At 39.7% G+C, this 14,318-nt stretch overlaps 1 protein-coding gene across 4 annotated transcripts in view; it reads left to right on the top strand.

The window, feature by feature from the left end:
- SCUBE1 (signal peptide, CUB domain and EGF like domain containing 1) overlaps positions 1-14,318 on the top strand; it is a 216,020-nt gene that overhangs the window by 116,247 nt on the left and 85,455 nt on the right. For 2 of the 4 annotated variants that reach the window (XM_055808522.1, XM_055808521.1), the window contains exon 7: positions 2,467-2,556. The exons of the other annotated variants lie outside the window; for them this stretch is intronic. In XM_055808522.1, the coding sequence (XP_055664497.1) occupies positions 2,467-2,556 (90 nt within the window). The remainder of the gene's footprint in view (positions 1-2,466; positions 2,557-14,318) is intronic. 4 annotated transcript variants of the gene reach the window in all.

The raw sequence follows: 14,318 nt of genomic DNA, 5'->3' as shown, positions 1-14,318 counted from the left end.
AATGATCCTCTTTTCTAAGCTGTCATCAGGGAAAATTAATCATCATGATGTGCTTTCTTCCCTGTTGTATGTTTTATGATTCTAAAAGTTACAGCGGTTGTAGTAAATAAGCTTTTACTCAGAATATCAGTGGGCTAAAGCTGTTCAAGAGATGGAGCATCTTGGGAGATGCTATGCAAACATTTATGATTATAAAATATATTGTTTGCTTAACGCCATTTCTTTCAACTCTGCTTTAAAAAAAATAAGTATATTTTTGCATATTGCAAGTTAAAATTTGGAAATTCTAACTCACAGATCAGAACCTAAAATCCATAAGTATTGTGGTCAAGTTGACTCCTTTTGTTTGTTTAATTTCAAATTCTTACAAATTCCTAGTAATTTCCTGAGGTTAAAAAAGAATGGACACACATTTATCATCTTTTCTTTCCTTTATCAATACTGCAAGACAGAGCACTTGAAAGCCATGGAAATCGATCAGATATCTTTAGTGATCCCTTGGTCAGATCCATGGCATAAATCTCTGTGGCTGCCCAGAGCCTCACTCACTTCTGATGGGTTTCATTGCACAGACTGTGGTAGGGTGAGGGTTACGCTGGCAGGGGCGGAGCTGAACAAGGTTCAGCACTGGACTCTGCCTCACTCTGTACTTGAGCTGTGTCTCAGCTTCCAGGATCTCTCAGCAAGTACTTTTGATTAACACAGAGGGCTCCATCGTATAGTCGTCCCTCTGTTTAAATAACCCTCCCTGAAGCCTGTGGCAGTTCCAGATGCAAAGAATTTGCAAGAGCAAGGACCTTGAGGTTTTATTGAATGGATAACTGATTTTCTGTTTATTAGTGTTCACTAATATCCTTGGATTGATGTTTTATTTTGTCCAGCATGTAAAAATAATTTTAAAAGTTGTGTACATTGCACCTGTTTTTTACATTTTTTTTCCCCATTTTTGTAATATAATACATACAACTCCATGTTAAATTCCTTGGTCTTGTGATGTAAGTCACATATTACTGCCTGTGCTGATTTTCTTCCCTCTAAGTAGTTCTTTCTCTTAGAATACTTTTAAATATATTTTTTTTTCACATTTTTGTTCCTGCTTTCTGGTGATGGTTCCTGATTGCCTGTCTTGTCTGATAACTGACGTTCATTAATTATTTACAGAGCAAAATAAAAAAAAAAACCAAACCTCAAACAAAAGCCTCTATTGCAGCCTGATCCCATCTAGAACTTGTTAAAAACAAAACAAAACAACTTCTTCTTACTACTCAACCATATAGTGTTGCCACAAACAAAACCTGCCAGCCTCCTCCTCCTCACTTCAGTGATTCCAGTGTTTGCTGTCTTCAGTGGTGTATATCTTGCATCACTGCAAGAATGCAAACTTCTGCAATGCCAGATAAATACTTGTTGACCCTTTGTCTAACATATTTTGTCTTTGTTTGCTTGACTTATCCTTTTATTTTATTTTTTTATGTTTGCTGCATGTGAAAATCCCCATTTGCATTTTGGTTTTGTTTTCCTAATAAGCATTTCCTTCTCTGTATAAATCATTTTATTTACCCAGCTGCTGCTTCTCCATTGCTCTACTGTATCAGAAATCTTTATTTTTATTTCAGTTACTGATCATCTCTTCCCACACTTGTGACTGTTTCTGTGTATTTCTAATGAAACATAAACAAACTAAAGTCCTTATTATGCTGTATGAAACTTTTACATGTAGGATATCAGAGACTACCTTGTAAAATGACCTTTGCTGACATCATCTTGCTTACTGCATGCTTTTAAAATTACTAAACCCTGTTCTTGCAACATCTTTCCTAGCATTGAATGTTTAGCTAGTAGTGTTTCATAGACAAGCAGGCAACCAGCACTGCCCAAATTGATCTTTTTTGTGTTTGTTTGATTTGTTGTTTGTTTATTTATGTTGTTGTTTTTGTTTAATTTGCATGCTGTTGTTTGGTTTCTCCTCACGATGTGTCAATGTGTACAAGACTATGGTGCATCCGTGCCCATCCATCACCGGACTCTTCTAGCTTGCTCTGTCTCAGTCCTCTGCCTGCCACCTTCAGATCCTGGTGCCACCATTAGCCTGAATCACTTTACAGTTTGTCCTTGGTAGTTTGTTTAACTAGCATCCCTGGATTTTAATTTTTATCATTAACACTTCTCTGCGGCACTCATGTTAGCTGTCTCGTTCTCCAGTAGGAATCTAGCTTCCTCTGTGTGGTTAGTTACTTCATAGTTGACCAGTCTTCCTCCTCCCCCTCTTTCTTCCTCCTTTCCCTAAATACCCTTTAATTTTTTCCTGGGGTCTCAAAGGGAATTAACTCTCTAACGGGGATTTAGTGCTTTCATGCCTTGCTTCTTGGCTTTGGCTGTGCCATGCCAAGAAACTGTCTTAGGCAGTGGAAAATTGGGCTTGTGATTAACCAGCTGCTCCATGTTTGTCCCTTACTTGTGTTTTAGAGAAGGATGAGGCTGCAATTGAGAGTTCTGAGTACAATGCCACGTCAGTAGCTGATGTGGACAAGCGGGTGAAACGGCGGCTACTTATGGGTAACACTTTTCTTCCACTTCCTTTGTTGTGCTCTCACTTTTGTCTGTATGTGTGTGGGGGGGAGGTTCTCTTTTGGCCTCATGTGGTCCCTTTGGTTTTGGTTTGGCTTGTTTTTTTTTAACCTGACTTCATCTGTGTGGAAAGGTCACCAATTTTGTTAAGTTCTCATCTGTTGTACAACTTCATTTCTTGTTTTAAAACTTTTTTTTTCCTAATGCTGCAGCTTTAATATTAAATTTCTTCTGCATAGAAAGAAGCTTTTGCTATTAACCTTACTTACCTTATGCAAGCTACTTCTTCCATGTGATTTGTGTGTGTTTGTGTGTATGTTTTGCTGTAGGATTCCTGAAAAATCTCATGTTGCAGACTTGCCTACTGACTTGAGTGGATGATGATATGAAACAACGTTCTATTACATATGTGGTGTAAAATGAACAACTGTATTTGCCTACTGAAAATTGCCTGTGCTTTTGATTGAAATGAAAATATTATGACTGGAAATTCATCCATTTCCTTTGTGCAGCTATGTTAGTAACCACTGAAAGATCTTTCCCTAGTGACTAGTGAGCTTCTGTGTGGTGTTCTTCCAAAACTGAAGCACGGCTTGTTTCTCCCTGCTGTTGGAGCCTGAGAGTGGAAGGGATGAGGAAGTGCACTGAACAATGAAGATAATTCTTTAGCTTCTGCTCTCAGTTAACCCATTGCACACCCTAGTGTTTGTCTTATTCATGTTACATTTATGGCCGTTAGTGAGAATGACCTTTTGGGAATAGAAGGGGTAGAGTGGCTGGACTTCTGCCAGACTCTTTTCATGTGACGAAGAGCACAGAGCAGCACAGACTGCTGAAGGATGCCAGTGGTTTGGAGGTTTTCAGGTGGTTTATTACTCTCCATTTTCCATTCTGGTGCCCTACTCACCACATACAATTATGTCCACAATGTTTTAAACATAGTGAGCATTGGTGAGAGGTACTCGATGAACTGTTTACAAGACAGGGATTCTTCAGCCGCAGAAGAGATTCTGGCAGGACAGGATTCTGCTCTCTTACCTCCTGGTCAGTATTTCATTTCTTGAAACCATTAAGTCCATTGCAGACTCTGTCCTGCTAGCCCTTGGCAAGCTCAGCTGGCTGCAGGCTGGCTGTATGCATCCACAGCTATCTGGAAGGACCACCTCTAGGAGACCAGAAGCCTCACTTCGAGTATTTAGTTGATTGTTGAGCTAATAGGTTGCAGTAGGTGGCAACATTTTAAAAGTTTCCATATGACTTGTATCTTGTCAGTCATGACAAACCATCCACTTAAATGCATATGACCACTTACAGGAAATGGCATGGTGTTACAACTCTAAAGTGGTGTTCGATGGTAATATTGAGGTAAAATATTTTCCCTGGTATGAAAACCTGGGCATATGTTACTCTATTTTTAGATTATCTATGATTGTTAATTTGTAGTTAGTTTGCAGAGCTAGCAAGTGACCCATATCAATTTATTGTTTAATGATGCACTGTTCAAATTAATTTAAGCTAACAGAAGCTATGAGGCAGCTCATCTTGCTTTATAAGGTGCTGTTAACATTTTTGAGCTGTAATTTCAGTAACACATAATTTCACAGGAAGTCAGGGAAAAAAACATGCAAAGGGCCTCTAGACCACTGGAAAATCCAATTCTCTAGGTCTAAATAGTGAGTTTGCCCAGCCACTAGCAGTATGTATTACATGGTTTAGAGGGACTGAGCATTGCTTTGCTGCCTCACCCTCTGATAAAAGTAATTATCCAACCTAAAATAAGCTCTCACTGCTTACAAGAGTCCAGGCAAATAGAACATAAATGTTATGATTAGCAAGAAGTTTCTTAGTTACACCAGGTCTGCAAGTTCCAAGGTGAACATAGACTCTGGAAATAGGTTTAGGTAGACAGTTAAAAATCCAGTTTGCAAAATACATTGTTTAAATCTTCAGTACCTCCTGTATTAGCAGGTACAAGCCAAAAGCTGAGAGTTTATGGACATGCTGTGTTTGAACAACTGATTGCTTAGAAAAACATCAACTAGAGCTGAAAAGAAATTTAGTTGACAAGTGAGATCTGAGTAGGTGGCTTATTTCTTAGGGACTTTTCTACTTGTTTATTTCTAGTGATTTCTGATGCTCATAAATCCCACAATTTATTTTTCTAATGAAGTCTTAGTACATTTCAAAAGTGTAGGGGCATTTCCATGAAATTCCATGTGTCTTCAGATGCTTTCTAACCAGCTCTTTTAGAAAGTACTGGAAGGCTCCTTGGGAAACTTTGTTACCAGCTTTTGTAAATGGACTGTGATTTTTGACCTTCCTGCAGACAGTCTTGGGAGTCTAGGAAAAGTAGATGACTTTATGTAATTTCAGTAGTCCGATGAAAGATGCTTTCAGTTGCAAGCCCTGAGACAATAATTTCTAGTCCCCTGTCATTTGCTGCATGCTACTAAAATGACTATGATCTGTATAACCCTCAGTATCAGCCAAGGCTATGAATAAGCTTGGATGAGATAACTTTACAAGAACAGGACTGCCTTTGCCACTCATTTTGCTACAGCAAGACTTGCCACCTCTGTAGCTCAGACTGACTCTTTACAGGGCCCTGTGTCCTAGTCATGGTGTGGTCCTGTGACTTGTGGCTGAATTTTAAATACAGAAAAGTAGATAAATATGCTTCCTTCCTTCTTGTTAGATGCATTTTTATATGGGTCTTGTGCAGCAGACAAGAAGCATCTTCTCTGATGAGCTACAAGAAACTTCCCTTTAGAACCATCAAAAGGTTCCTAGAAATTTTCATCCAACTTTTTTCATAATGTTTGGAAAGACCGTGAGGGTTTCCAGCTGTCTCCCCTGTTCAGAGAAAAACACTTGCATTCAGAGTAAAGAGCACTCTTGTTAAAGAGATGGCACTGAATGACTTTTCTCTGATCAGTGAATGTTGCACCATATTGCTGTTGATACAGCTCCTTTACATTTTCTTCCCAGTCCCCTGGGCCACTGCCATTGCAGAGTGGAAAGGAGTGCAGCATTAATTGTACTCCAGGTGGGCTTCTGGTGAGGTTCTGCCATCTGCCAGAGTTCTGTGTTGGGTGCTATTAACTGCATGTTGAGGCATGTACATTCTGTAGATTAAGAAGGAAAGTTCACATTCATCCTGCAGAAGGGCACACATCCAAGCATTTAAATCCAGTGCCTTACCATTATCTGTAACGTACATTTACATCTACCTTGTTGCAGAACACCCTGCACTTAATATAAATCAGCAGGGCACAACCAACGTCCAGGTCTTCTTAAACACCTGGTATAGTTTATCTCACTGTGTTGAATGCTGCCTTCACCTCTTAAAAATATGTTCAAATCTCTGTTTTCGATGGTACAACACAATTTTTTCTATGTATTTCCTAGGAGCAGTCACAGAGACCCCTCTACTTTCCCTTACCTTCTTTCCTCAAGACCCTATTTTCCAGGACTGTTTTTCCTGTCATAGATTCATAGCATGAGACTGCCCTACCTGATTAGAGGAGTATGCTAATGCATTTCACATATTATTCGGTCTAAATCCAGCATCAGTTTGAAACACAGTATATCATGCCCTGCCTACCTGGATGAAAGCCATTCTAGTGTGGGCACACAACTTTAGAAGTTCCAGATTTCCACTCAATCCTATTAATACACATATCCTCCAGATGTTTTGTCCAGAGTCACATCTTCAGCAATGGAAGTTACTTTTATTCATGGATCCGGTTTCCAAATCTCTTTTTGCTATTGCAGCTCTGGATAGAATTACTAAGTCCAGCAGTCCCTCAGTGTACAACTGTTAAGATGAGTCATCCAGTAGTCTAGTGCTTTATCATTATATACATTGTACATTATCAAGTCTCACTGGCTTAGTATTACTCTCTTCTTGGGTATTGTCCTTTGCTTGAAAAGGCTACAGGGTTTTTACAGAGCAATTGTCTGTTGATATCCTGAAGCTTTCTTTTGCAGAGAACTTAATACTGTGGACACAAAAACAGATTTTATAGCATCAGTTATGCCATTGAGCTGCCTCATTACAAATAAGTCAACTGCTTACAAAGATGTGACAGGCAGCTGTAAACTTCCTCTTTGAAGAACCAGAACTACAGAACTGTCTGGTCTTGACTCAAGAAGTTCTCTTCTCCAGTCAAAGGTAATGCTTTACTCTTTGGCTACACTTTACGTCAACTCTTAGACCAAAATATGTTATGATACAGTTTTAATACTGTTTTTAAAAATGCAGTGACTTGCTACATTGTCATCATCACAGGCCTTACTAGACTGCATGAGTCCTTAAGGTGCTTTAGCAATACAACCATGATGTTCTATCCAGCGCATTTCTTAGAACTTATCCTTTTATCAGCACTTTTTGAAGAGGTAAGCCTGATCCATTTCTCACCATGTTTCATTTTCCTCCCTGTTCTCCTTAGTCATCAAATGGATCAGGTTCATTTGGGCTTGAACCCAAGTGACTTCAGAGCAACTGTGAAGGCTGTTTCTTGCCCCCACCTTCAGTCCACCTTTTCCATTCTTTCCAGAGGTCACTATTGTAAGAATTCATTTTGGCAATAAAATGTTCTTCCTCTGGCCCTAGAAGATACAAGGCTGGTCCCTTCTTGTCTGAAGATGAGAGTTTTACAAAGTTCTTTTCAGTATAGCAAAGAGCAACAGGACACTGGGCCTATCTTGAAGTTAAGGAAGCGCAGTAATTTTCCTTGCATGTTTAAGGCCAGGATAATGGTGCAAATGGCAGTAATACCATCACTACAATTGTCTTCAGAAACCCAAACTCTACACTGAAACTCACTCCTTCACAAGATGTGTTCGACACATTGTGTGTCAGAACAGTTTAATATTTTGCCATTGAACACTGACTTCTTGGGTCATCATTAAGGCTATTTGCAGCCCACCTCAGATACAGGAATGTACTTCCCTTCCTTTGAAGCTGGCTGCCAAGATCCCTACAAACTATTTTGCTGTCAATGGAAGTGCTTTTACAAACTGTGAAGTGCATTGGCACTGTCCTGGATTTTGTTACTGCTAAAGTTGACTTCTGCCTAGATTGTTTCTGGAGTGTAGGAAGCGCTTCAAGTCATTTGGAAAATCACACCAACAAGGACCAGCTTTGCCCGGCTGGGCTATGTTGTGTGGGGGCCTATATTGCATTCTATCCCTGCTTTCTTAAGAGTGGCTAACAGGCAGGGCTTTGGTCTGTCTGTATTCATGGCACATCACCAGCAGTTAAGGTAGTATTTTCACTAATTCTGTGTTTTCCCTTGTTGTGGCAAGAATTATGTCTCCTCTTCCATTTTTAGTAGCCATCCAGCCACTTATAACGAGCACCCAGCTACCTGCCTGGAGAGCCCAGTGTGCAGTCCACTAAAACTTCCCTCTGCAGCAATCACTAGAGATGTGATCTGTAGACATGGCAATTTGGGCATTTCTGCCATGGATTAGCTTATGGCAGAGAACATCACTGCATGTTATGTGGGACAGAATCATCTCTGGTTTTTTGCCTTAACATAGGCTTGCTTTGGAAAGTGTACTTCCACTAGCAGTTCAACTGCAAGGATCTCAAACATTGCAGCAGATGGCCAGAGCCAGTTCAGACTAGTAGTACAGGTCCTGCTTTGGCTGCTTCCATGACATGCCAAGTACTCCTTTCCTCTGTGGGCTGGTCAGCTTTCGTCCAGTCTTGCGCCTGCTGAAGGAACATCAGCCGAGGTAACTGTGTATCCTGTTCTGACCGAAGCTGTTTTCATTTCAGGTGATTTTTAGCACAGTACCTACAATGGATTTTAATGAGCTGCTCACATCATATTAAAAAAAAAAGAAAAACCAACAACAAAAAACCAAACCAAATTGAGCTTATGGTCATCACTTACTGCATTTGTGGCAAAAGGCAAACATTTTAGCATCTGTTACATCAAAAAGAGAGATTTACAGCTTTAGTGCTGATCCTTCTTAGATTAGGTTTACCCTTTTGAACCTAAAGCAGTACCCAACTTTATACATCTTGACTCATCTGAGCTTAGTAGTCAGCCAGGTGGTATTTTTCCTAAACCACAATTATCTAATAGACTACACTATTCACCTTGGACATCAGGCATGCTTTGACTTTTATTTGTCTGGGAGCAGATCCTTTAGGATCACCCCTCACCTGATTGCCTCAGTGGCAGGAAGGTACATAGTTATGGCCATTTCCACCCCAGATTATCACTGCAGGTAACAGATTGTCAGACCTGATTGTTCATGAGCAGAGGTAGAACCGGCAGATGTGAGCTGAACATCCTCCCCAGGAGTTCAAGGCAAAAAGGCCGTCTGAGGCACCATCCTTACTTCTGTGGTTGCACCTCACAGGCTTCCAGGCATTAGCGGAGCAGTCCGGTATATTCCGTTTCTGATGAATCAAGATCCTCCTTCAGGCAGTTGGCATGAAATAGAGACCACAGAGGAACTCATACCCGGGGTGTGAACTTCATATTGATAATCATGCGAGGAAAAAGCAAGGTCACTTCCTTGAGATGTGTTGTCCATATGCACACTCATGTGGTCAGCCACCCTTCTCCCCTTCTTTCTCTTAGTCCACCTGGAAATTCTTGGGATTCCAGAGTTGAGAAGAACTGATGGTATGGGACTGGGTGGTCTTATAGGTTAAAATATCTCAGGTCTTAACTTGCAGTGGTCTATGCCCAGTATGAACATGCCTGTGAATAACAGATAAAGACCTAGTTTCTCTAGTATGCAGTCATCTTTTTACTTCCGCTTCTTCCTATGACACATTGGAATTTTGAGGGTTATAATCTTTTCTACTGAAGATCATAATCTTGGTAGCACAGCAAGGAGGTGTTATGGCTTGTGTTTTTTGGAATCATAAAGTAACTGTTCTTGTGGACTTTCTAGTCTATTGTGCCTACCTGACTCAGGCTGTTGCCTCCAGTCTGGTGTTTTGTTTGTTAGGAATTTCAGGACTTAATCTTTTTGAATCACCTTTTTCTTCTAAACAGAGACATATAGCTCTTTCATGATTACAGGAAAATAGACTCTGTAAGGTAACTAGAATTACTAGAGTCTCATAATTAAAGTGATTTCCTCCTGCCATGTGTAAAATAACATCATATCAATATGGAAACCTTGCTTGTTCATTCTTTCAGTTATCCAAAGTTCTCTCCTCTGGTCGTTCACTGTGAACAACTTCTTCAAAGTCAAACCTCTGTCTTGAATTACTGTATAAAACAAAAAATGATGGTGTAGTTCATATGGAGATCTACCATTTTCTGGATTTCTGGACTCTGTGGTGGACCCATATTTACCTCCTTTGCAGCTCAGGAAGGAGCTGTAGAACTGTAGAACTTACTGAAGCCATGCATTCTTTACCTAAAAAGTCCTTTAATCTGATGAGAGTTTTCTGGCAAAAGCCTTTCTTTTTTCTTGAAAGAAAGTTTTGTGGGAAGACTCTGGTTTTCACAATGCTTTTGCCTGGAATGGTCTTCAGAAATAGGGAGGCAGAATGTACCAAGTAGTCTGGTTAGATCGTTCATTTGAAAAGTGAGGAAATTATGCTGAAGATCTTTCCATGGTGATTTGCCACCTACGTGCAAGGGAAATGCTGGGCTGTAAAGTCAGACTAACTCATCATTGCCTCATGAAGGTGCTTTGCCCCTGGGACCAGTATTGATAACTGATAGCCTGATAAGGACTTGAGATTTCTTAGTTTCAATAAATACAAAAAAATAAGAAATGGGACCTAGGTTTCTAACATGGCATGTAATGCTCTTAACTACCAAGCCACTGGAATAAAGAGTGTTACGAACTTTGGTCTTCCGTTAAAAAATTCCCCAAAGCCTTTGAAAAAAAATACAGTTTTTATTCCATTGTGAATTAGAAGTGGATTCTGCAGACTTTAATTCTGGTTCTCTTTCAAAATGAAATGAGAGTTTCTAGGTGATCCTACTCCTGGTTTTCTGCTCAAACAGCAGGAAGATGGACAAGCTAGTGTTTGTTTTAAGTGTTCTTCCAAAGCAATTAACTTCTGTCATAGTTACAGCCTACCAAGGGTCACTTCAAGCCAAGAGCACCTTTTCAGTATGTACTTCAGTTCCTAGCTTTGTTGTACTGCCTCCTAGGACTCTTTCAGATTACTTAAAATATGTCCTTATTTCTCTGAATGGCTTTTATATGACTTAGAAACGCTCACTGTCAGAAAGCCAAGTGTGCTGCTCTGTATGCATCACAATCTTTTTGTGCTTTAATCAATAAAGCATTTCAAACATATTATTAACAGGCGTATTGCTAGGAGGATCCCTAACTCAATTACTAACTGTGAAACCAAGACCTCACTTTAACTCTGTCAGTTCTACTTTGCTATATGAATTCATAAAAAACAGTGGGAGGGAATCCCTGAGGTCATTCACGCATTCTCTCTCTCCCAAGGACAGATCTTTTCATCTTGTGTTATCATCACTTGTATTCATTGAGTTTGTGAATGGTGTGCTATTTCCTGTAAAAATCCCTTTTCTTCATTTTTTTGCTGATGACAAAGACTCTGACCTTATCCTGAATTCCTACCAATACCTTCCATTGTTTTGCTTTTCCATTTTAAATGAAAGGATTTGTCCAAGGTCAGGAGATAATGCTCCTTAGCAATGTTCAGAGTATTTCAGTTTTTCTTAAATGCAGCTTCTCTGTTTAGAAGAAGCACCACAATCACAACTAATAGCGCTTTTTTTAAGGAACCGGACTGGACTCATCCGGTGCTTACACAACACCTGATCCAATCTATCAAGTGACATTCCCTAAATATGTAGTGTTCCCTGAAGAGGAATCAAACTGTGGGATTCATGATTCAGTGCAAGATTCACCTAGTCATTTCTTCACACATTCCGTATGTGGCAGCGCAGAATTCTCATCCTATTTTTATGCAAAATAAAATTCTACCAATCATGAAATTGCAAGAAATGAGGAGACAAGCATAACGAAGTGAAGAATTCCACATCCTGGAAGTCACCCTTTCTGTCTCACCTTTTTCATTCCCTGAATATGAAGCTCTTTCAGCTTCTCCTTCATCTGTTCACAGCCATTTGTTTCTTTCATTATACTCTTCTGAATGCTCTTTCTTTATCCTTTCAGCATCACAGAGCATAATTTGCATGAGAATAACATAGTTCTCACTTAACTGAAAATTCAAATATTTCAGTTGTGTGTTTAGTTTCTCCTTGTGCTTGTCCCTCCTTTGAGTCCCTCCTTGTAGTCTGATCTCACACCATATACTGCATGTACTGCCACTTGCAGTAAAACTTTTTTATGGATGGCAGCAGCAGTCTTATCATGTGTTCTCTATCTTGCTGCTTTCTTACCTATACTGCATATTCCCTCTCACTTAAAGGAAAGTTCATCTGTTTAAACAGATTATTTTTTAAAAAATTGCCTTTCCTGAGTTAAGTTTTAATCTCTTCCAAGTTTCAGGCTTTAAGAATTTGTGTATTTTTGGTCAGAATTTGAGTGGGATTTAGAGTGGTTTTTATCCAGTTAATTAGTCTTTTTTGTTAGGCATAGTCATGCAGTTCACCTGCATACAGCAGTGATGCCACTGTTGGTTACAATTATTTCTGTAAAATTCTTCTATATAACACAAATGTTAAGAGACATGTACAAATACAAGTATGCACTTTTTTCCCTCTTAAAAGAATCACCCAGTTCCTAACAGTTTCCTTTGAAATCTTACTTAAAAAGATAAATCCACTTTAAGTAGTACTCACTGATATCCTGTGTGCGCTCTTTACAACTGGTTCTGCAATTTCATTTCTGCTGAGATGGACTGTAAAATCTGTTGGGAATTGGTGTAGGACATAAAGCAAATGAGGAGAAAGTGGCAGCTCTTGTGACTGCTATCAAGGTGATGAACATTAACAGGGCATTTTTTGGCTTTTCAGTATTCATACTTACAGATGGCTAGATATTTGGCTTCCTTTCACAGATATCCTTAATCTTTCCTCACTTGTTCAAATGTCTAAGTTTTCCCGTCTTGTACATAGCCTGAAGAGTCAGTGTGTGTTTCACTGTGAATTAAAGACAGGCAGATCAACTCATTTTTATGTATTTAGGATAGGTAAACAGGTTATTTCTCAGTTCAGACACAGTAGCAGTTTACAACAGCTCTAGTTACAGCACGCCTGCCGAGGAACAGAGATTGCTAGTAGTTTAACCCTTTTTGCCACTCCAGTTGCCAGGCAATATTATTTCACAGGCATCTCATTAGGAAAAAGTAATCTAAGGTAATCCATATACCTCATAGTTGCACTGGCTAAAACAGTGAGTGCTCTAAAGGTGCCGTTCTGCTTGCAGCCTTTAGCTTTCAGCTACATCAAGATTGGCCTAGTCATGTTTCTGAGCCCTGAATTTAAGACGGTTGTTCTGAGCGTAAGACTCTGTGTTCAGATATTGTGCAAAATTCAGACCAAGTGTAGAAGCAGATATGGTTACACTCTTGAGTATTATTACTCATAATTTAGCTTGGGCTATGACCTACTTGATAGGACCTGATTGCTACTTTAAATTCACAGCTGCAGATAGCTCCATCATGAATTGTTCTTCGGCATAAAAGTTGGCTCAGAGTAAGCTTGTCTAATGTGGTACAGATTTTGGGAACAAAGACCAACCACCTTCTTTCTGCTGACCTTGGTGAGCTTTAGGGTACTGCAAATGAATTCCAAATGAAAGGCTGTTGAATTGTTAATTTGCTTTTACTTGCCCTATGGTCAGTGTTATCATTTGGCCAATCATAGTAACTAGGTAGGGAAAATAAGCATTTTTCCCCTTTTATGTCTTCCTTTTACCTGTACTTACTGCTTACCATGGCAGCCTAAATGGTTTACGGAAATTTGGCAAACTTAGAGAACATTATTTTCTTGGGGGGGCTCTCTCTCTTCTTCTCCCTTTTGTCCTGAAGTCAAACATTGTGCAGATTTGTCTTTGTACAGCATTAAGCATCTCGATGGCCTTTTAAATTTGAGAATCAGCACAAACCTCCTCTCCACGTTTCCAACAGCAATTACCTTTAAAACAGTTACTGATTACTACTTAGTGTTAATTAGTGACAAAAGAGGACACACACAACGCATTTTGCAGTGTATGAATTTCACTGTCTTTGGAGTTTGACGTCATAAACCTGCAGATGTGACCAAACCTAATCTTCTCTTGCTTACCTGTTGCTGCAAAAAATCCTTTTCCTCTGCACTAGGCCTTAAGAGAGGAGGTCAGTTTAACATTCCTTTCTGATTCAGAGGAGATGGCAATCATTACTGATACAGAATTTTAAAATTTCATATCTTCCAAGAACAACTTCTATGGAAGAAGGTACTGTTAACTATCCCTCTCATGCTTTTCTGAAGAGACAGGTGGTCAAGACAGCAGCTGCTCCAAGGCTGCCTTGAATGTGGTGATGACTGAAGCGGCTTCCATCTCCATTTTCACTTGAGGCTGTGTATGGTTTCCTTTGTTTTCACTACAGGTGGCCACTTCTGGTCTTCTGTTAAGGCTTCTTTGTGTGTTTATACACACATTATTGAAAGCAGCTCTTTCATTTACAGTTGTTCTCTGCTCTTCCCAGTCATTGCGTTATGATCAAGAGTTGGAAAACAAATAGGACTTTCTGGATCCTGTTGACTGCAGACTGCCGTGCTGGCTTACAGAAGAAGTCAGAGAATCCCTTCTCCATGTCTCCAGAGAAA

This window comes from Falco peregrinus, chromosome 6, assembly GCF_023634155.1.
Source record: "Falco peregrinus isolate bFalPer1 chromosome 6, bFalPer1.pri, whole genome shotgun sequence".
NCBI lineage: Eukaryota > Metazoa > Chordata > Aves > Falconiformes > Falconidae > Falco > Falco peregrinus.
Note: the sequence above shows the minus strand (reverse complement) of the source record. Positions and strands in the feature narration are given on the sequence as shown.